Source organism: Leptodactylus fuscus, chromosome 1 (genome assembly GCF_031893055.1).
Source record: "Leptodactylus fuscus isolate aLepFus1 chromosome 1, aLepFus1.hap2, whole genome shotgun sequence".
Lineage (NCBI taxonomy): Eukaryota > Metazoa > Chordata > Amphibia > Anura > Leptodactylidae > Leptodactylus > Leptodactylus fuscus.
Window position 1 is genome coordinate 344167800 of NC_134265.1, and position 22709 is coordinate 344190508.

At 43.9% G+C, this 22709-nt stretch overlaps 1 protein-coding gene across 1 annotated transcript in view; it reads right to left on the bottom strand.

The window, feature by feature from the left end:
• Nucleotides 1–18097: 18097 nt before the first annotated feature.
• LOC142183515 (uncharacterized) overlaps nucleotides 18098–22709 on the bottom strand; it is a 166177-nt gene continuing 161565 nt past the window's right edge. Inside the window, exons 24-25 of the mRNA XM_075258664.1 lie at nucleotides 21103–21189; nucleotides 18098–18118 (exon numbers count right to left, since the gene is read on the bottom strand). Coding sequence (XP_075114765.1) covers nucleotides 18098–18118; nucleotides 21103–21189 — 108 coding nt within the window. The remainder of the gene's footprint in view (nucleotides 18119–21102; nucleotides 21190–22709) is intronic.

The following is a 22709-nucleotide window of genomic DNA, read 5'->3' on the forward strand; positions in this document are numbered from 1 at the left end:
TTCCCTATCTTAAGTTCATCAGGGGGACAATTAGAATCTACACTCACCGGCCACTTTATTAGGTACACCTGTCCAACTGCTCGTTAACACTTAATTTCTAATCAGCCAATCACATGGCGGCAGCTCAGTGTATTTAGGCATGTAGACATGGTCAAGACAATCTCCTGCAGTTCAAACCGAGCATCAGTATGGGGAAGAAAGGTGATTTGAGTGCCTTTGAACGTGGCATGGTTGTTGGTGCCAGAAGGGCTGGTCTGAGTATTTCAGAAACTGCTGATCTACTGGGATTTTCACGCACAACCATCTCTAGGGTTTACAGAGAATGGTCCGAAAAAGAAAAAACATCCAGTGAGCGGCAGTTCTGTGGGCGGAAATGCGTTGTTGGTGCCAGAGGTCAGAGGAGAATGGCCAGACTGGTTCGAGCTGATAGAAAGGCAACAGTGACTCAAATAGCCACCCGTTACAACCAAGGAAGCCAGAAGAGCATCTCTGAACGCACAGTACGTCGAACTTTGAGGCAGATGGGCTACAGCAGCAGAAGACCACACTGGGTGCCACTCCTTTCAGCTAAGAACAGGAAACTGAGGCTACAATTTGCACAAGCTCATCGAAATTGGACAATTGAAGATTGGAAAAATGTTGCCTGGTCTGATGAGTCTCGATTTCTGCTGCGACGTTCGGATGGTAGGGTCAGAATTTGGCGTCAACAACATGAAAGCATGGATCCATCCTGCCTTGTATCAACAGTTCAGGCTGGTGGTGGTGGTGTCATGGTGTGGGGAATATTTTCTTGGCACTCTTTGGGCCCCTTGGTACCAATTGAGCATCGTTGCAACGCCAAAGCCTACCTGAGTATTGTTGCTGACCATGTCCATCCCTTTATGACCACAATGTACCCAACATCTGATGACTACTTTCAGCAGGATAATGCGCCATGTCATAAAGCTGGAATCATCTCAGACTAGTTTCTTGAACATGACAATGAGTTCACTGTACTCCAATGGCCTCCACAGTCACCAGATCTCAATCCAATAGAGCATCTTTGGGATGTGGTGGAATGGGAGATTCGCATCATGGATGTGCAGCCGACAAATCTGCGGCAACTGTGTGATGCCATCATGTCAATATGGACCAAAATCTCTGAGGAATGCTTCCAGCACCTTGTTGTATCTATGCCACGAAGAATTGAGGCAGTTCTGAAGGCAAAAGGGGGTCCAACCCGTTACTAGCATGGTGTACCTAATAAAGTGGCCGGTGAGTGTATGTCTTATCAAGCAATGTGTGGTAAAAACCACAGTTCACAAGGCCCTGATGGTGGACCCTGTTACTTAGAGATTGACACTGGACGTTTTGTCTCCCTGTCCTTTTGTATAGAAGACCAGGGAAGCCGCACATCTCAAACTCCGCCTCCTGCCCAGACACCACCAATCAGAGTGCTCCAGGTCTTGCTGTCAGCTCAGGGGGCAGGGTAGATCACGTGGTACAGCTCTATCAGAGCATTCACACATGCGTGAATTGTAAATAAAACACAGATCGTTTCTTTCATCATACGTTGTTGCATTGATTACATGTATATTCACTCTCACAAATAGGTAGGTATCACTGCTCATTCTCGATCCACATAGCAGAATACTGCTATACTCCATTTATACTATTATATCTGCCAGGCCTGGCATGCATTTATAGCTCATGGTTACAAAAGAGCAACTGCTGGATTGTTTATGTGTTATGTTATATGCTATCTTACCTTTCTACTTTTGCAATTTGCTCTCCTGAGCACATTCCTATTTAATTTTATCCCAATAAATACTCCCCAGTTGTTTTACCCCTACTTCTGTGAGTGTGTACTGAGCTTAGGCAGGGGTTTCCCGAGTCAACCCCTGGCAGAAGAGGACAACCCTCCTGCCTTCCTACAGAGCTCCGAGAAAGATTCGGGTGGAGGCACTGCGCCATAGCGAATTGAAAGATACACACGCCCTTCCTATAGAGTGAGGTCTGAAGGGGTGTTACAGTGGAGGCACTGCTGAGATTATAGACTACTACATGCACAGTTGCCATGGAGAGTTTAACAGAGAGAGAAGTATCCACCTGGTGTGAGGAGATGAACATTGCTGAGGAGCAAAGTTTTGCAATATGCGGAGATCTCCTTGAGGTGATTGATGATGAGGTTCTACAAAGAGTGAATAGACTTCATGAGATTAATCGTCCAAAGGTGGCTGACCGCAGGAATGATAATGGCACACAGTCGCCAGCAGCGCTTATAACTAATGAGAAGGTGTTAGAGCGAGAATACTTTGCATCTGTCATAGCGGTGCCACCTGAACATGGCCGGCAATGGAAAATTGTATGGCCATTGAAGCCTGCAGCCCCTTTGTCAGGATCCAAACAGACAGCCTAGAAGGCCCAGTAGATGTCTACCTCCTACTCCATCTAGGGCCCAGTCTGAGGAACCTTCTGCTACTGCTGATGGGCTTATAGCCGCTATGGAGAGGTTAGTCATGCAATTTGCAAAGATACAGCCTGAAGGAAGTTATCAACGACTGAGAACTTTTTCAGGTGTCACTCCTACCCCAGCTGGTGAAGAGGGGTATGAAACATAGAGAGATGTTGCTCTGCAGTACTGAGTGGCAGTGTACTGATTCTGTGAAGAAGCAGAGAATTGTGGAGAGTTTAAAGGGCCCAGCTATGGAAGTAGTACAGGCTGCTTGGCGAAGTAAGCCAGAAGCAACGCATCACGACTACTTGGCTGCTCTTGAAGATGCTTTTGGGTCACCAGAAGATGCCACAGATCGCCTTTATAAGCTCCGTATCACTTACCAAGAACCAGGCGAGAAGTTATCTGACTATTTATACCGTATTGACAAGCTTGTTCACAGGATTGTATCCAAAGGGGGACCTAATCTTGTAGAAGTGGATCAATGCCGTCTGGATCAAGTTTTACGGGGTGCTCTGACCAATGACCCCATCGCTCAAAGATTGAGGTGCTGTGATAAAGAAAATATTCCACGTTCTTTCCACTCACTACTTAAAGAAGTGCGACAAGAAGAGGTTACTATGGCAGCCCGAGAGCAAACACCAAAAAGGGTTGCCACTTTGACTTTAAAATCTGAGACAAGTGAACGAGAGGAAGAGCTTCTGAAGATCATTAAGAAGCAGTCAGAACAAATTTCCCAACTCTTAAAAAGCAAGTCAGAGGAAGTGGAGCATTTAAAACAGTTTGCCAAGGCGCCCCCTGATAGGCCACTGAATACCAGAAGGGCAAATTTGGATCAGCACAGAGATGACTGGAAGACAGAAGGGTGCTTTGTCTGTGGGGAACTCAGTCATATAGCTCACAAATGCCCAAAGAGGTGGAGTTTTAAGAAATCCTTTCCTCCCCATTCCGAGAACAGGATGTCGGGAAACGAGGGAGGGGGCCAGTAGAGTCCCATACTGGCCCCTGCTCAAGATCAAAGGCATACCCCACTGCTCCATCCACAGTCACACAATTGGGACAGCTACCTGAAGGCCTGGTGGGACCAGCTCCACATGTGTCAGCCTGCATTAATGATCAACCCTGCACTGTGTTGTTGGATAGTGGTTCTCAGGTGTCCATCATTTTTGAAAAATGGTACAAGAAATACCTGCCAGATGTTCCCCTTCAGCCATTATCTGGACTTGTTGTTTGGGGATTGAGTGAACAAAGCTACCCCTACAAGGGATATGTGTCTGTTATGCTACGGTTTCCAAAGACTGTTGCTGGTGTGGAGAAAGAATTACCCATCATAGCACTAGTCTGTCCAGAGGTTGAATCAGACCAAAGATCTGCACCTATTATAGTTGGAACAAATGCCAACATTTTCCGTACATTAGCAAAGTGGTGCCGAGAAATCGGAGGGGATGATTATCTACAGAACCTCACCATTCACCCAACCTGTCGTGCGGCTTATGTGAGAAAGGAGAAGGAAGAAAGAAGTGAGCTAAGTCCTGACTGTTTCAACTCTTGTTTTGAAGATAGTGACATGAAGGAGGATGAAAAGGCATCACTAATCCAAGCAATGATGGAACGTAGAGAAGCCTTCTCTTTGGGTGACTGGGATATGGGCTTAGCCCAAGGAGTAGAGCACCGCATTCGACTGTCTGATGAGAAGCCTTTCCGAGAGAGGTCCCGAAGGATAGCACCAGCAGATATTGAAGATGTCAGGCAGCACCTACGGGGTCTGCTCGATGCCGGAGTCGTCATAGAGTCCAACAGTCCATATGCTTCTCCCATTGTAATCGCCCGGAAAAAAAATGGAGATATCCGTATGTGTGTGGATTATCGAACTTTGAACAAGCGCACAGTCCCTGACCAATACACTGTTCCCAGGATTGATGAAGCGCTAGACTGCTTACAAAGCAGCCAGTGGTTTTCTGTGCTCGGTCTTAGGAGTGGATATTACCAGATTCCCATGAGTAAGGAGGATCAGGAGAAGACTGCTTTCATTTGCCCCATTGGGTTCTTCCAGTTCCAGAGAATGCCTCAAGGGGTGACAGGTGCCCCAGCCACTTGCCAGAGGTGCATGGACCGAGTGATGGGAGATATGAATTTCCGCGAAGTACTGGTCTACTTAGATGACCTGATCGTGTTTGGACAAACCCTAGAAGAGCATAATCAACGGTTGTTGAAGGTATTGGATCGATTGAAGAAAGCTGGTCTAAAGTTATCCCTTGAGAAATGCCAGTTCTGCCAGAAGTCTGTGAAGTATGTGGGACACATTGTCAGCCAAGAGGGGATCTCTACAGACCCAGCCAAAGTGGAAGCCGTAATCAACTGGCCCAAGCCCACCAAGTTGGGGGAGCTTAAGTCTTTTCTGGGATTCTGTGGATACTACAGAAGATTCGTACCACAGTACTCAAAGATGGCCAAACCTCTGACTGCCCTGACACAGGGATACCCACCTCCGAGAGGGACAAGGCAGTCTGAGAAATTAGAAAAGAGGGCTTTCTTCAAGGTTAATGAGCCATTTGGGGAAAGATGGACCCCTGCTTGTGATGAAGCTTTTGAGAAGCTGAAGTCCTGTCTAACTCAAGCGCCTGTGCTAGCGTATGCCGACCCCAGCAAGCCATATATCCTACATGTGGACGCTTCATTTGAGGGCCTTGGAGCAGTTCTATACCAGGATCATGCTGGTATTCTGTGACCTGTCTATTACATCAGTCGAGGGCTAACCCCCAGTGAGCGCAACTACCCAGCTCACAAGCTTGACTTTTTAGCATTGAAGTGGGCAGTGGTGGACAAGCTACATGATTACCTCTATGGGGTTCGGTTTGAGGTCCACACAGACAACAATCCATTGACTTATGTGATGACCACAGCCAAGCTTGATGCTACGGGGCACCGATGGCTTGCAGCCCTAGCGGTGTATGATTTCAGCTTAAGGTATCGACGGGGCACTGCCAACATCGATGCTGACACCCTCTCCCGTTTGCCCAGGCATCGGTTAGATGAGGACGAAGAGACTTGGATAGAAGTACCTGCCCCAGAAGTGAAAGCTCTGTGTCACAAACATCAAGCCAAGAATGTTTCGGTAAGGGGTTGTGCTAAATTCTTGGGGGCCTCAGAGAAAGCCCTTCCCCCATTGTTTTGCCAGGTGACTAAGGTGAATACAGACTCCCTACTGCAATTGACACGCGACCAAGTGGAAAAAGCTCAACAAGAGGATCCTTCTGTGGGAGTTGTTTGATGGTCTGTAAAACGGGGACGAAGACCCGAGAGGAATGCTTTAAGAACAGAAGAGGCGGTATTGCTAACTCGCCAGTTAGAGTCCCTGGTTGTGAGAAATGGACTGCTCTACCGAGAAGTTAAATGTCAAAATGGGGAGGTCCGAAGACAACTGGTTCTACCCATTAAATTTCGGAAGACTGTCATGAAAGCTTTGCATGATGACCATGGGCACCTTGGAGTTGAGAAGACAACTGGTCTTGTTTCAGATAGATTCTATTGGCCCAGAATGGAAGCTGACGTTGAAAGTTATTGCAAGTCATGTGCACGGTGTATCTTGAGAAAAACTCTACCAACGTGATCAGCTCCTCTTGTAAACATCACCAGTGATGGCCCACTCGACTTAGTGTGTATTGATTTTCTGTCTATTGAACCAGATGAGGGCAATGTCAGCAATGTACTAGTAGTTACTGACCACTTCACCCGCTATGCACAAGCGTATTGCACCAGGGATCAGAGAGCAGTGACCGTGGCTAAGATATTGTGGGAAAGGTTCTTCGTACATTACAGGTTGCCAGCACGCATCCACACTGATCAAGGAAGGGACTTTGAGAGTCGGCTAATTAAAGAACTATGTGAAATATGTGGGATCAAGAAGTCTAGAACTACCCCTTTCCACCCTCACGGGGATCCACAACCAGAGAGATTTAATCGCATTCTTCTTAACATGTTAGGTACGTTGAACCCCAACCAGAAGGCACACTGGAGCCGGCACATAAGTCAGTTGGTCCATGCTTACAATTGCACCAAGAATGAGTCAACTGGGTACTCACCCTACTTCCTCATGTTTGGTAGAGACGCTCGGTTACCAGTGGATATCAGTTTTGGAGTGTCATCTGACAATTCATCTGGGAAGACTTACATGAAGTATGTTTCACAGTTACAGCAAGAGTTGAGGAAGGCCTACAGGTTGGCTGATCAAGCAGCTGGTCGAGCAGGAATGCGGAACAAGACCTGCTATGACAGTAGAGTTCGAGAACACATCCTGCAGCCTGGAGATAGAGTTCTCATTGAGCAGCTGGGCCTTCCAGGAAAACACAAGCTTGCCGACCGATGGAGACCAGAACCCTATGTGGTGATAGAGAAACTGCCTGGAGTTCCAGCCTACAAAGTGAAACCAGAAGATGGAGGCAGGGTCATCAAGACTTACCACCGACAACATCTGCTGCCTGTAGGACAGAATATTAGGCTGCAACAGCTGCGAGAAAACCAGGTTCCGTTGGCCCACCGGCCTCCTAGAAGAAGTCGCCGGCATCAGCAAATGGTCAGACCAGTGGTTACCTCTGAAGGAAGTGATAGTGAATCCAGTGGTGAGTGGAGACTAGACTACAGATGGGTTGAAAATCCATGTCCTATCATCCATGAAGGTGCAGGGTGTCTCCTTGATGAGGACAATCAAGAAGAGAAAAGTTCAGAGGCCAGAATTCACTGTCCGCAGTTGGGGGAGAACATAAGAGAAATAGAGTCTCCAGGTGAAGGAGTCAGCGTCACAGAACCGCAGCCTATAAGCCAAGAGCTAGGGGTTGAGGAGGGGGCTCCTGCAGTACACACTCGCCCCAAACGGGACACTAGGCCACCCATGATGCTAACCTATGATAGGATGGGTCATACTAGTGAGGTCCCTAGAGTAATACACCCTCACTTCACAAGTTTGTGGCCATATTTTCCCCCTGTGCCCATGTTGTCAAATGATGTGTGCATGGCTGAGAATGGTGTTAGTCAGGATGCTTTAACACCAATTTGCTTTTCAGGTGGTGACTCTTCACTACATGCGTGGACTTTTGCTGCGACTCACCAGGGGGAGAGTGTAACCCCTGCTAGGGGTAAAGTAACAGCAATAGACAACACTGTATGTGCACCCTGGATTACCTATCCCAACCCCATCTGCTTCTCTGCCACCTAGGGGAGGAGCTTCAGAGGATTGGGGGAGAAGAGGATTGTGGGTCAAGGGAAAACAGGAAAGAGATGAGGGGACCGCATGGTTGGGAGAGCAGAGAGCCCAGGTCCTGCAGACACAGGGTAGAGCACTAAGGACAGTCCTGCCAGCACAGCAGCTAAGACCAGCAGAGGAGGTCACCCTGCAGCTAGACAGCTCTACAAATTGGCTCTGGAAAGACCCCTTGTCTCATCACACAGGCGGACCCTGCCCCACTCCACCAGGACTTGATTGTTGCAGAGCCAAGCAGAATTCTGGAAGTGGATGCACCTATGTGTCTGGGAGTTGTGAGTAGCCACTGCTGAACTGTGTTATAGACTTGTTGTGGGAACTATTTCTGAGGACAGTAATCCTAAGTGCACCAACGGTTCCAGCAAGCGCGCCAATGCCCGCGGCAACAGGGCCCCAACTGATGGACTGAGTTATTTATGTTGCTGCAGCTTTATTAGGGGAGATTTGGTACATGCAGCTAGTTATGTGGAGTGTGTGTGCCAACGTATCTGTGTGAGAGAATTATGTACTATGTGTGGGTCATTGTACATTAAACCTGTGTTCCCCAGAGTTTAGAGTATTAGGGGATCCATTTATACTATTATATCTGCCAGGCCTGGCATGCATTTATAGCTCATGGTTACAAAGGAGCAACTGCTGGATTGTTTACGTGTTATGTTATATTCTATCTTACCTTTCTACTTTTGCAATTTGCTCTCCTAAGCACATTCCTATTTAATTCTATCCCAATAAATATTCCCCGGTTGTTTTACCCCTACTTCTGTGAGTGTGTACTGAGCTTAGGCAGGGGTTTCCCGAGTCAACCCCTGGCAGAAGAGGACAACCCTCCTGCCTTCCTACAGAGCTCCGAGAAAGATTCGGGTGGAGGCACTGCGCCATAGCGAATTGAAAGATACACACACCCTTCCTATAGAGTGAGGTCTGAAGGGGTGTTACAACTACAAGTCCCCATACTACCTGCCCGACAATACCAAGCTATGAATGTTGCTGAAATTGCAACAAAAGTGATCTGGCTGTAGTCAGAAACTAGTAAAGAGAAATAGACTATAATACTGAAATTGCCATAAACCAGTATACATGGGGATATCGCCATACCACAAACTTGTAATTGCCAACCATATATGCAAAGAAGTACCTACTGCCCACTTATGAGGTGTGAGGTCCCACTTATGGTGGTAACTGTATACACATGATACAGATGTATATACCATGTACAAGATAACACCTCTTCAAGGAATACCTCTCCCACTAAAAACTAAAACTGTGGTTTTACATCCATTGGCAACCCTATACCCACTGATACTGCAAGGAAAGACATAGAGAGTATAAAGAAGGGAAGAGAGAAGTACTTGTGGTGCTGTGGCTTCTCCAGATACTACAGCAACCCCAGGGCACTTACTGGAGCAAAATAACCCTTCATTGTTGTTTGATGGGTCACAACCACATCATCAGCTAAACAAGCCATTAAATGATGCTTTGCATGATGAGAAGAAGCCCATGATCTGCTTGAGATACAATAGTCTCTGAAGGCAGTGAGAGACCCTGTAATGTAATCTCTCAATCATTTTCAGAGCACTTGATGACCTTTACCCTTAGCCGCATGCACCGACCCAAGGGCACCAAGACTGAAAGTAGAAGCTGAAATTCTTGTCTTTGCTGGATATGTACCAGCACCATCCTGATGCTGCCTGTTCCGCAAGGAAAGGGGGGGGGGCATAGGCCTATATAACTCCTGCACACAGAGCATGGGGTTATCATGGTAAGCAGCGCTGGGCTCCATTCACTAGCTGGCTGCGATAGACACTGTACTGCATCCATGGCCGTATCACACTGTCGGCAACCATAAGAGAAACATGAGTTGGTCAATATAAGCGGTCATATATCTTCACTAAGAAAAGTACAAATCATCAGAAAGGGTCCTTGAAGCTATTAGATTTTTATCAAAACATGACTTTTTTCTTTTAAATAAAATATTTTTCTCTCCCTCCAGCCGCAATCAGCCCCAGCTCCGAGGGCTCAATTTAGTGCACAGGCATGTGAAAAATGACAGCCATGACCCTAGGGACTTACCCTAACAGGATCTTCTTAAATTTAATTAGTTTGCCGTAACCAGGGGGTCCGTACCTCTGACGGTCACCCCTCCACACCAGGGGGCCATACCTCTGATGGTCACCCCCCCACACCAGGGGGCCATACCTCCGATGGTCACCCCTCCACACCAGGGGGCCATACCTCCGATGGTCACCCCTCCACACCAGGAGGCCATACCTCCGATGGTCACCCCTCCACACCAGGGGGCCATACCTCCGATGGTCACCCCTCCACACCAGGGAGCCATACCTCCGATGGTCACCCCTCCACACCATGGGGCCATACCTCCGATGGTCACCCCCCACACCAGGGGGCCATACCTCCGATGGTCACCCCTCCACACCAGGGGGCCATACCTCCGATGGTCACCCCTCCACACCATGGGGCCATACCTCCGATGGTCACCCCCCCACACCAGGGGGCCATACCTCCGATGGTCACCCCCCACACCAGGGGGCCATACCTCCGATGGTCACCCCTCCACACCAGGGGGCCATACCTCCGATGGTCACCCCTCCACACCAGGGGGCCATACCTCCGATGGTCACCCCTCCACACCAGGAGGCCATACCTCCGATGGTCACCCCTCCACACCAGGGGGCCATACCTCCAATGGTCACCCCTCCACACCAGGGGGCCATACCTCTGATGGTCACCCCTCCACACCAGGGGGCCGTACCTCCGATGGTTACCCCTGCACTGGGCTACACCCAAGGTGGTTGCCAATTACTAGCCAAATTAAAAATAACTTCAAGGACTCATTAAAAAACGTATTTAATGTCAATAGTACGAATTATATTGCACAACAATAGTTATAGTTTAGGATTATATTTAAGCTAAAGTTTTAAGAAAACACATTAGTAAATAACTATATTACATTCTGTTACACGCGTTTGAAGAAGAAGTGGCAAAAAAAAAAAACTTGTTAGTGTATCGCAAACCACCTGTTACATAGTGGCTTGGAAGCACTTGTATGCATCCCACTCCTAAGCAATCATGTCATTTAGGGTTACATAATAAGGCAAGGCCAGTGACAGTAACAAAGTAAAACACTGGCCTAAAAATTGGAGACCCAGACACATAAGGTCCTCTCTTCTACTCGTACTAGATCACTCAGCTAGTTAGACATTTGTGTACAGTATTGTACTTATGTTGGGACTATGCATGAAAATCCCTTTATATATATTTTACACGGCTCACCCTAAATACTGTACAAGCAATAATACTAAGTCATACCAGCTCCAGAATAATCCAGAGTCATGTAGGTAATAAGCAAAGACCTAGCAGCTGTCAGTGGGTACAAAATTATACTGTTATAGGACACCACTGAGAAATATCCCATCACATAGTATATGCCAAAGTAATGGAACCGGCTGCATTATATGATGTAAATAACATAATGATGATCCATATACTTATCTGGATACAGACTGTAAATGCTCTTAAGACACTGGCTACATGAAGACTAAGAAATACAATAATCCGGTGCAGTATTTGTCTGATATCCATTGTCTTAATGTCAGGTACACAGGTACATACTGGGGTTACTATACTTATTAATATCAGGTACACAGGTACATACTGGGGTTACTATACTTATTAATGTCAGGTACACAGGACATACTGGGGTTGGGCCCTAATACAGAGGTCATAAATAGATCATTAGACGCCAAATAAAGGAATACCAACACAAGCTCTTAACTTTTCCGGATACAAACCCCTTCTTCTTGAAGGGGAGCTCCTTGGAGCTACAAAATCTGTCCGCCAATCTGTTCCATCACACCAAATTACCCCCAGCCGCAAGCACTGGCTCATGTCAACCACCATGTTTCCCCACGGTTTACAATTTCAACCAGCTCCAAGAACTCCCCACCAATTAAAAATAACCTGTATACAGTATGGTCAGTATATACACTATGACCTGTATACAGCCCTCAGAAATTACATAGAAATAATCAACTTTAACTTATCCCCAGCATGGTCAGTATTAGCAGAGCTGGAGGCCTATACAGGGAGTATCAGTGCGGCCTCCATCACCCTCACCACACTGTACCAGGCTGTCCCTCTCACCACAGGGTCTCCATTACATGTGTCCTCTCAGCTCCACCATAGAGAGACCCTCAGTCCCCAGGACTCATGAACAATCTGTATTATATAGTAGTATATATGAGATATCAGCTATGTCTGCAGTGTCTATGGTAAATACATGAGGGGACTCTGTGGCTGTATATATCCTGAGGTAATACTGCAGTATATATGATATATCAGCCATGTCTCCAGTCTGTGGTAAATACATGAGGGGACTCAGCCATGTCTGCAGTGTGTATGGTAAATACATGAGGGCACTCTGTGACTGTATATAACCTGAGGTAATACTGCAGTATATACGATATATCAGCCATGCCTGCTTTGTGTGGTAAATACATGAGGGGACTCAGCCATGTCTGCAGTGTCTATGGCAAATACATGAGAGGACTCTGTGGCTGTATATATCCTGAGGTAATATTGTAGTATACATATGATATATCAGTCATGTCTCCAGTGTGTGGTAAATACATGAGGGGACTCTGTGACTGCAGACATCTTGTGCTAACACTGCATCATATACAGTATAGTTGTTATACTACACTAGTAGTGCTGTGTGATGTGAATGTGGTGACACCAGTGCTGTGTGAGGTGATAGACCCCAGTCTTATACTCCCTGATACAGCAGACATGCTTCATCCAGGTCTTGTGATGAGAAAGAGGATGAAGATGGGTGAGACAGGAAGTGACATCTATTCCTAACTCCTCCCTCCTACAGTAACACACTAAGCACCATATACTAAAGCAGAATACACAGATATACACTCCTAAAGCTGAGTATACACAGATATATACTCCTAAAGCTGAATATGCACAGATTTATACTCCTAAAGCTGAATATACACAGATATATACTCCTAAAGCTGAATATACACAGATATATACTCCTAAAGCTGAATATACACAGATATATACTCCTAAAGCAGAACATACACAGAAATATACTCCTAAAGCCGAATATACACAGATATATACTCCAAAAGCAGAACATAGACAAATATATACTCCTAAAGCTGAATATACACAGATATATACTCCTAAAGCAGAATATACACAGATATATACTCCTAAAGCTGAATATACACAGATATATACTCCTAAAGCAGAATACACAGAGATATATATACTCCTAAAGCAGAATATTCACAGATATATACTCCTAAAGCAGAACATACACAGATATATACTCCTAAAGCAGAATACACACCGATATATACTCCTAAAACAGAATATACACAGATATATACTCCTAAAGCAGAATATACACAGATATATACTCCTAAAGCAGAGTATACACAGATATATACTCCTAAAGCAGAATATACACAGATATGTCGATGTGAAATGTAGAAAACAGGGCACTCACCCGCCACGGGATACATAAAACATTCGTTTTTATTTCATCCTCTTTAAAAAAGGTCAAACCTTGACCATCGGGGTACAGAAGACGGTGGTATAGGGAATTAGGTGTAGACAATAAGAGATTTCTATAGACCTAAACGGAACAACGTTGTTTAGTCCTATATTATTTGAAAAGAATGAAGGGGAGGAGTTTAGAGTAGGCTAGGTTATTTTCCCTGCCCCATAGCACAGGAACGAGGATAAAGGCAGTTTATGTATGTAGTTCCTGTTTGGGTCCGTCTCTAATAGATTGATAATCAGGGATCACGACAAATGTTACAGTTTCAGTATAGGAATAGCAACGTAGTTCCCTTTTATAGATCCGTTGTATAGATGTGCTGGTGGCGGAAGGTGAATTAGGAGTAGCGCTAATTGGTGCACATTTAATAAAGGAATTACGCTCTATAGTGAAAAATGTCACAAATTGAGGCTAATAATGTATGATGTATTACATGTTATCAACATTACATCGATTGTGTATTTTAACTTGTTTTTAACTGATGAATGTAATTATCTGAACTTGGGTGTAGTAAGGTCAAAAGTAGGCGTGTTGACCTGTTCCATCTGGATAAATTAATGATGTTGTTAGCAGTTGAAGGAAGCCTGATGAAGTGCGCTTAGCACGAAATGATCGTCGATGTTTGTTTCTTTGCATCATTCCATCTTCTGTACCCCGATGGTCAAGGTTTGACCTTTTTTAAAGAGGATGAAATGAAAACGAATGTTTTATGTATCCCGTGGCGGGTGAGTGCCCTGTTTTCTACATTTCACATCGATATGTCACTGCCTGTCTAGGTTTTTTCACAGTGAGCACCACCCTGGGATTTAATCTATTCCATGGTTTTTTGGCTGTTACAGCCGGAAGATTTGCCAATACTGACACAAGATTGTGAACACGAGCGTTGTCGCAGTAGTGCCGCTGACTACTTCGTTCTTTGCAATACACAGATATATACTCCTAAAGCAGAATATACACAGATATATACTCCTAAAGCAGAACATACACAGATATATACTCCTAAAGCAGAACATACAGATATATACTCCTAAAGCTGAATATACACAGATATATACTCCTAAAGCTGAATATACACAGATATATACTCCTAAAGTAGAATATACACAGATATATACTCCTAAAGCAGAATATACACAGATATATACTCCTAAAGCAGAATATACACAGATATATACTCCTAAAGCAGAATATACACAGCTATATACTCCTAAAGCAGAATATACACAGATATATACTCCTAAAGCAGAATATACACAGATATATATTCCAAAAGCAGAACATACACAGATATATACTCCTAAAGCTGAATATACACAGATATATACTCCTAAAGCAGAATGTACACAGATATATACTCCTAAAGCTGAATATACACAGATATATACTCCTAAAGCAGAATATACACAGATATATACTCCTAAAGCAGAACATACAGATATATACTCCTAAAGCAGAATATACACAGATATATACTCCTAAAGCAGAATATACACAGATATATACTCCTAAAGATGAATATACACCGATATATAGTCCTAAAGCAGAACATACAGATATATACTCTTAAAGCAGAACATACAGATATATACTCCTAAAGCTGAATATACACCGATATATTCTTAAAGCTGACCCAGTCTGTATAAATCTACACAACTACTGCACGAAGAAGAAACTGCAGGAGTTATTGGTTCCCCATCCCAAAGTCATGTCCCCCTTTGCTGATGGCTCCGGTGGTGTCTGTCTTCAGAGTTGGGGAACATTGTTGGCAAAGTGGATGGGATTCAAGCGAACTCCATGCCCACTTTGTGGTAAAAACTGTCCCATGGGGCCTTAGCCTCAAGGATCCTATCTATACTGCTAGCATGTGTAAATTCAAGTGTTTTCCTAAACAAATTTCATTACAAATATGCTTTGCTTCGTTTATCTGCTATGTGAGATTATTTCTCTCATTGTTACATATTGTTTCCTTGGTCCTGGCCTGAATATGACATCAGGTCGAAAGACTTGACTCACTGCTCTCTGGTGTGTCAGATCCTTGTTCTCAAAGCTGTTATCTACGGGACAGGGCAATCATGTATTTATATTAGATTTCTAGTACCCCTAATAAACAATCTTTCATGGTAAAGGCAATGTCTGTATCTACTGAGGTATATGACATCAGGTCGAAAGTGTCCTGTCCATCAGTCAAAGCCTGCTCACCAGCTTGTTGATGAATACAGGACGTGAGAAGAAGAGACAGCAGACAACCTGGTGAGAGAAGGAGATGAGAAAACCCCTTAAGACTGGGGCCGCACAGGACGGAAACGTCACGATTTGCCCGCGGTGTAAACGTCTTGGGAAAAATCGCAGTGTTTTACAGTGCTTGCAAAGTGGATGGGATTCATGCGACTGGCACAGTTTTAGAAATCGCAGCATGTCAATTATATCTACGGAAACACTGACGGCTTCCCCGTAGATATAATGGTAATATAAAGTCAGCGGAGGAAAACTCTGTGAACGTTCTGCGCTGTGGGAAGAACTGCAATGTGTTCCCGTCACAGTTGTTCCCGCAGCGCTTTAGGCCCCACACATCGAAATGCAGCGTAGCGTTTTTTGCAGAAAGTTCGCAGCTTTTTCCGCTGTTAACTTTCGGCCCCTATTATACATATACAGAAAATGCCAGTGTATAATTGACATGCTGTGATTTTCTAAAATGCGGACATTTTTTCTGCAATGTGTGGATGGGATTAGCCTGAATCACATCCATTTTACAGGTACAGAAGAAGCATGGATTTTTCCACATCATTGGCACTACGGCCAAAAAGCTGTGTTTTCGCGGGGACCTTATGATGTTGCAGAAAAGCTGATTTTTTTTTCACATTTTTTTGCGTTTTGCATAAAATCTAGGAGTGGATTGAGCAGAAAGGAAAAGTCTAAAAGCTTTATTTATATTTCCCATTCCTTCTGTAGCCACAACTTGGTAGTGTTGCAGATTTTGGGCCTTTAGCCTAAAGGGTGTTTTCTGTTGACACCGGTATTGAAAGAATTGTTCAATGCCTCATATGTTATACAATATGTCTCTAGCATATTCGCAAGAGACCTACAGCAGTCTGAAGAGAGAAATCTGTAAAAATTACAAATATAAAGGATTGCAAATGTGAAACAATTCAACAAAAACTTAATCAGGAGTCCCAATAATTCTACCATTGAAAAAGTCTTTTATTGTCATTGTTGTAAGATGCATAGAAGCAACAGGAAAAAATATTACTGTACACATATAGCAAAACGTGATGTATTTAGTCCATCATGTATTCAGATCAAGTTTGATGCTATAAACGATCATCAAGTGTATTTCCTGAAGTCAGAGAGCTGAGACTAATTTGTCATTATAAATTATAGATAAACCTAAGAGTATAGTACAGTAATATATCCGTAGATATTAATATAGTATATATAAGATAATCCTTTAATAGACCCACCATGGGGAACATCAGTGTGTTACAGCAGCACAGATAAGCAATACACACACGCACATAGGAGAGAATAGAAGAGACGAGTGCTGCTGGGAACTTCCTGTGCTGGCTGGAATCTCATTAGCATATGAATAAAAACGGACTTATTCAGAGAACACTGAGGCAATTTACATACTAAAGGTAGGTGTGGAATAGCCTTTCTAAAGCCTATGCAAGGCTGTGCTTAGTTAAAAATGACTTTTCTCAGTGATAGAGCCCCTTTAATGTACAATATATGTGGCTGTTTACGTGAAAAGGGCCCAGATCGTCGATACTAATTATAGAGAAAATAGTCCAAAACATATTTGGGTAAAAAAAATCACAATTTTGTTTTATGCAAAAATTTTATTTAAAAATATGTCAAGTTTACAAATTTGTTGAGACTTTTAAGAATTTGTACACTGTTACACCATAACCGTTACAATGATACCAAGAACTCCATATCGACAGTGTGGGCCCTTTTCACATAAACAGCCACATATGTTAATGTATTGCCTTTTATCTATGGTTAAAAAAAATAACCAATAACCAGCTTTCCAGTTTGGTTAGAAGTCACACCATTTTATCATGGGGTGATAGATATTTGGAATCACATTGGATCTACTGTATAAGCTTCAGGACACTAAATAACTTAGTCTATATGGTAATAATTACATACGTTCTGTGATTATGCAGTACATTTTATTTTTAGGTTTACTATTTTTTGCTAATGCACGATATATTTAGAATTATGATAAAGAGTTACTTGGAAGCAAAAATATATAATTCACAATCGCACTAGTCACATAATAAACTATTTGTATTCCTGATAGACCAATAATATCTTACTGAAAGGAGAATAGGCAAAATCTTCACATTATCTGGAATGTGGCTCCTACTACAAAGTATTATATATGAAAGAGAGAAAATGGACAGCTTTACTAATAGAGATGAGCGAGTACTGTTTGAAGAACAGAATACCGAACGCAGATGTGAACCAGGCCTTAGAAATACTAGCTGATTTCAAACTAGATAAGTGAAAATGTGTACAGCCAAAGGCTACATAATGTGAATATATTTCACCACTGGAATGACTAGTTATTATGATGTATAGATTGGAACACAAAGGAATGTTTTAGAAACCACTGCCGGTCTCCTGCTCATACACATTTTAAAATATTTCATTAGACACTACACAATAGTACATACATTTATAGAAAATAATATTTTGTGATTTATGGTCTATAAGAGTCACATAATATGAGAAAACACACAAACAAATAGTTAAACTTGGTAAGTTTTGAATTGCTTCTTTTTCAATCCAAAGTTGGGTCATCCTTTTAGATGTAGCTTGCATTTACCTGTTCATAAAACACAAAAACACAAAATTAAACTTACAGAAGTAAGGGGGGGGGTAGTTTAATATAACATTTACGGTGCCTGAATAGCCTTTTTAAAGGCTATTCACGCATATGTGGGGCTCATCAGCATGATTTTGCTGATAGAGCCCCTTTAATATGAGGCACATGGAGTTACTAAACTGTAATGCACATGGCCATACTTTGTATCCACAATTGTGGATAATATTGTGGAGTATTATATTGTAATGGTCCTGTACATATGGCCGTTGTTTTTGCGGCCGTGTGTCAAGACCATATTGAAGAGCTGCAAATTATGGAGCAGGTCCTATATGTGTCCTGTAGCTGTCCTATATCTAGACTTTTCATGTCCTCAGGGATAGGTGGTATTTAGAGATGAGTGAGTACTATTTGAAACAAATGAATGGGAGCCGCCGGCACTTAGGGGTTAAGCGGCTGGACGCCGGCCCCGGCTGCGTCCATTCATTCCTATGGGAACGTGCTATTCGAAACTGCCGTTAGTGGTATTATATACTGCTAGAAAGACTGAATTCACTGCACTGCCAGCTTTCACAGTATGTGCCCCTTTGCTGGAGATAACGGTGCCTTTAATTTCGGCAGCAATATCTCTCCACTGTCAGAAGAGTGGGTCTTAGGTTTCAGTCACACGGAGGAAAATGTCGTTTTATTTGGCGCAGAATTTTCCACGTTGAAAAAAAAAAAACGCCTCCCATTGATTTTTTTTTTTTTTTTTCCACTAGTGGTCAGTGGGTGACATGACAGTATTTAGTCCTGGTATAGCGGTCAGTGGCTGGCGTAATAGAATTTAGTCCTGGTATAGCGGTCAGTGTGTGATGTGACAGTATTTAGTCCTGGTATAGTGGTCAGTGTGTGATGTGACAGTATTTAGTCCTGGTATAGCGGTCAGTGGCTGGCGTAATAGAATTTAGTCCTGGTATAGTGGTCAGTGTGTGATGTGACAGTATTTAGTCCTGGTATAGCGGTCAGTGGCTGGCGTAATAGAATTTAGTCCTGGTATAGCGGTCAGCGGGTGATGTGACAGTATTTAGTCCTGGTATAGTGGTCAGTGTGTGATGTGACAGTATTTAGTCCTGGTATAGCGGTCAGTGTGTGATGTGACAGTATTTAGTCCTGGTATAGTGGTCAGTGTGTGATGTGACAGTATTTAGTCCTGGTATAGCGGTCAGTGGCTGGCGTAATAGAATTTAGTCCTGGTATAGTGGTCAGTGTGTGATGTGACAGTATTTAGTCCTGGTATAGCGGTCAGTGGCTGGCGTAATAGAATTTAGTCCTGGTATAGCGGTCAGCGGGTGATGTGACAGTATTTAGTCCTGGTATAGCGGTCAGCGGGTGATGTGACAGTATTTAGTCCTGGTATAGCGGTCAGCGGGTGATGTGACAGTATTTAGTCCTGCTATAGTGGTCAGTGTGTGATGTGACAGTATTTAGTCCTGGTATAGCGGTCAGTGTGTGATGTGACAGTATTTAGTCCTGGTATAGTGGTCCTACTATAGTACTATAGTCCTACTATAGTGGTATAGTATTTTTCTGTCAAGATGGGGTGCTGAGTGTACACTAATGAGAAAAAAAATGTTTATTTTTTTTATTTTAGCAAATAGCTGCAATGAAACAAAGAGTGAAAAATTTCATGGGGTCTGAATACTTTCCGTACCCACTTTATGTAGCAAATGAAGCTCTGCTTTCTAATGGAAACCTAAATCAATTGAAAAATATACATTTGCATCTTTTAGTCAAAGAAAAAACGTATTTGTAGCTTAAAAGTATTTTCCCCATAAATATAACCATCTCTACATTCACAGACAATTGAAAATTAAACATGTAGTATCCCTGCCTGAAAACTTGCCCATAATAAGAAATTATGGCTGGATTTCTGACAAGTCCCAGACCCTAGAGAGTCCCTGCATTTATGGTTGTATCCATTGGCAACAGATCAAGACAGCATTAAGACTGGGTTCACATCTACACTTATTTACAGTTTTGCCTGCAAGCAAGCAAGGTTACTTCTTTTTAAGCACATTGGGTTTCCATTTTTCGGGTCCTCAAGCGGATCCCAAGAACGGAAACCCGAATGCTAGTGGGAACCTAGCGTAAGATGGAAAGAGAAAATCTTTACAACAAAGAAAAATGTTTAAATATTTATATTTGCAAAAATGTTTAACTTTTAGGGTCTAAAAATTTAAACATATTTATGTTAATGGGAAACCGCATTAACGGTCATTTACCGTATATACTCGAGTATAAGCTGACCCGAATATAAGCCGAGGCCCCTAATTTTACCACAAAAAACTGGGAAAACTTATTGACTCGAGTATAAGCCGAGGGGGGGAAATGCAGCAGCTACTGGAAAATTTCAAAAATTAAAATGGTCGGAGTTTTTGGGTGCAGTAGGTGCTGGGGAAGGGGAGGGGGTGTTTTGGTTGTCTGTCTGCCCCTTCCCTGAGCTTGAGGACTGATTTTTACTTCCCCCACTTGGAATTCAGTCTGGCTGAATATAGGGGATCTGCAGTGCTCCTATTAACCCCTTCCCGACAGAACAGGAGCCCTGCAGATCCCCTATATTCAGTAGACACAGGGATACCTAATGTGTTTGTGTTTCACAGTCATTTCCTACTTTTATATGTATTCTAGGGAAAGGAGGGATTAAGAACTTTTTTTTAATCTTTTTTTTTTTTTCTTTTGCACTATTTTATGGGAGATTCTATACATTGATATTGTGGCTGGTCATAGACTCCCCCCCCCCCTCCCCCTCAAAATTTTTTTTTTTTTTTTTTGCTGACTCGAGTATAAGCCGAGGGGGGATTTTTCAGGATAAAAACTGGGCTGAAAAATTCGGCTTATTCTCGAGTATATACGGTAAACTTTATTCATAAATCAGAAGTACAAGTGTATATAATAATCTTTGTAATATATTTTATTAGAGAAAATTGCTTCTTTTCCCAATTTACAGATTCCTTTCTTCTCTTCTTTTCTGACCTGCTAAATTCATTGATTGAATCTGTCTTCAGTAAAGACAGACTGCTGCTTATAGAAGTCTATGGAGAAGAGAGGGGTTGAAGCGGAAAGACACAAATGCCGTGCTGCAGCTAAGACTGGGTTCATGCCATTGTTGTTAATGTCCATTGCTGTTTTCTGTCATAAGATGAAAGCAACGGACATTAAACTGCACGCACGACTTTGAAAGGTAAACAAACATGGTAGAAGATCTTTGCTTCTTCTCTTTTAGGCTGAGGCCTCACATAGCGAGCCACAGCAAAAAAAAAAAAAAATGCTGTGGAAAATTTCACAATGGAATGCATTGCATTTTTTCCACAGTGTTTATCCCAGAGAGTCTGAAGAATTTGCCTTTGCAGCCCTCACCGTATTGTTTAATACTCTAGCCTTCTTTCCTGTATATTGCATTCATATATAATTCCGCTTCCTGTCTGCTTCTGAGCAGACACCATCTTGTTTCCTTGTCCTCTGCTATCAATCCCATGAAGTCTTAGCACAACATTACATGGACATCTAGAGACAGTGAGATTATCCTGCTCTCTATATTCTACTACATAATCTAATCATACATATATAGTTAGGGAGGCTGAACTAAAAAGCCAGTACAAGGTGAATTATATTTGTGGGTTTGTGTGTTTGGATGTTTGTTCCTCAATCACACTCGAACGGCTGAATGGATTTCCTAGAAATTTCACACACATCTACATATTGGCCAGGAAGGGGTAATAGGCTACTTTAAAAGTGTCTCACTCACCCCAAAACGCCACCGCGACCCTCGAAAGTTGTTGCCTGGTCCACTGTCGGCCCAGGCATGACGTCAGCGCAGGTAGTTAGACACCACTCCTATTGGTGCATGGCGGTGTGTGGGCGGGATAGGGAGCCAGCACAGCGGCCCATAGGTTGGCGCCGAATTGTGGGTGTGGCCGACGCGCGGGGATTCCTCGCTGAACATGGCCGTTGCCCGCATGCTTCCGAATGCCGCTGACATGCTTCCTGGCCACACATTGCTTCAGGCCGACGTAGCATGCAGCAGCGCATCCGGCCCGAACAAGCCCAGCGGCATCTACCCTTCAACTGTGCGACTGGGAAAGGACCGCACACGTGGAAAGGACACACAGCACTCCAGCATCTAAATGGTGAGTGCTGTGAGAACAGGGATTGCTGACTTGTTTAAGGGGGAGGGGGGAGGGGGGGCACGGGTGATCGGTCGGGGGAGGGGGGGGTTGCTGGTTTGGGGGAGGTGCTGGTGGTAGGGGTTACAGAGGGGGCCGGGTCTCACACCAGAGGGCAGAAGGCAAGTAGGGGGAGGGGGGCCAGATTGCACATGTGGAAAGGGGGGAGGGTAACCGAGGTCACAGGTGGGTGGTGCTGGGGGGAAGGGGTAGATGTAGGAGGTGACTGTAATGCTAAAGGGGGAAAGGGGGCAGGGGACGCAGGTGGGGGGTAAGGGGAGAGGCGGGGGCGCGGGTGGAGGGAAAGGGGAGGGCCGGAGGTGCAGCAGCGGGGCCCCGGCCCACGATGCTGTGGAGGTGACCGCACTGGCCGCAAGGAGAGGGCCATG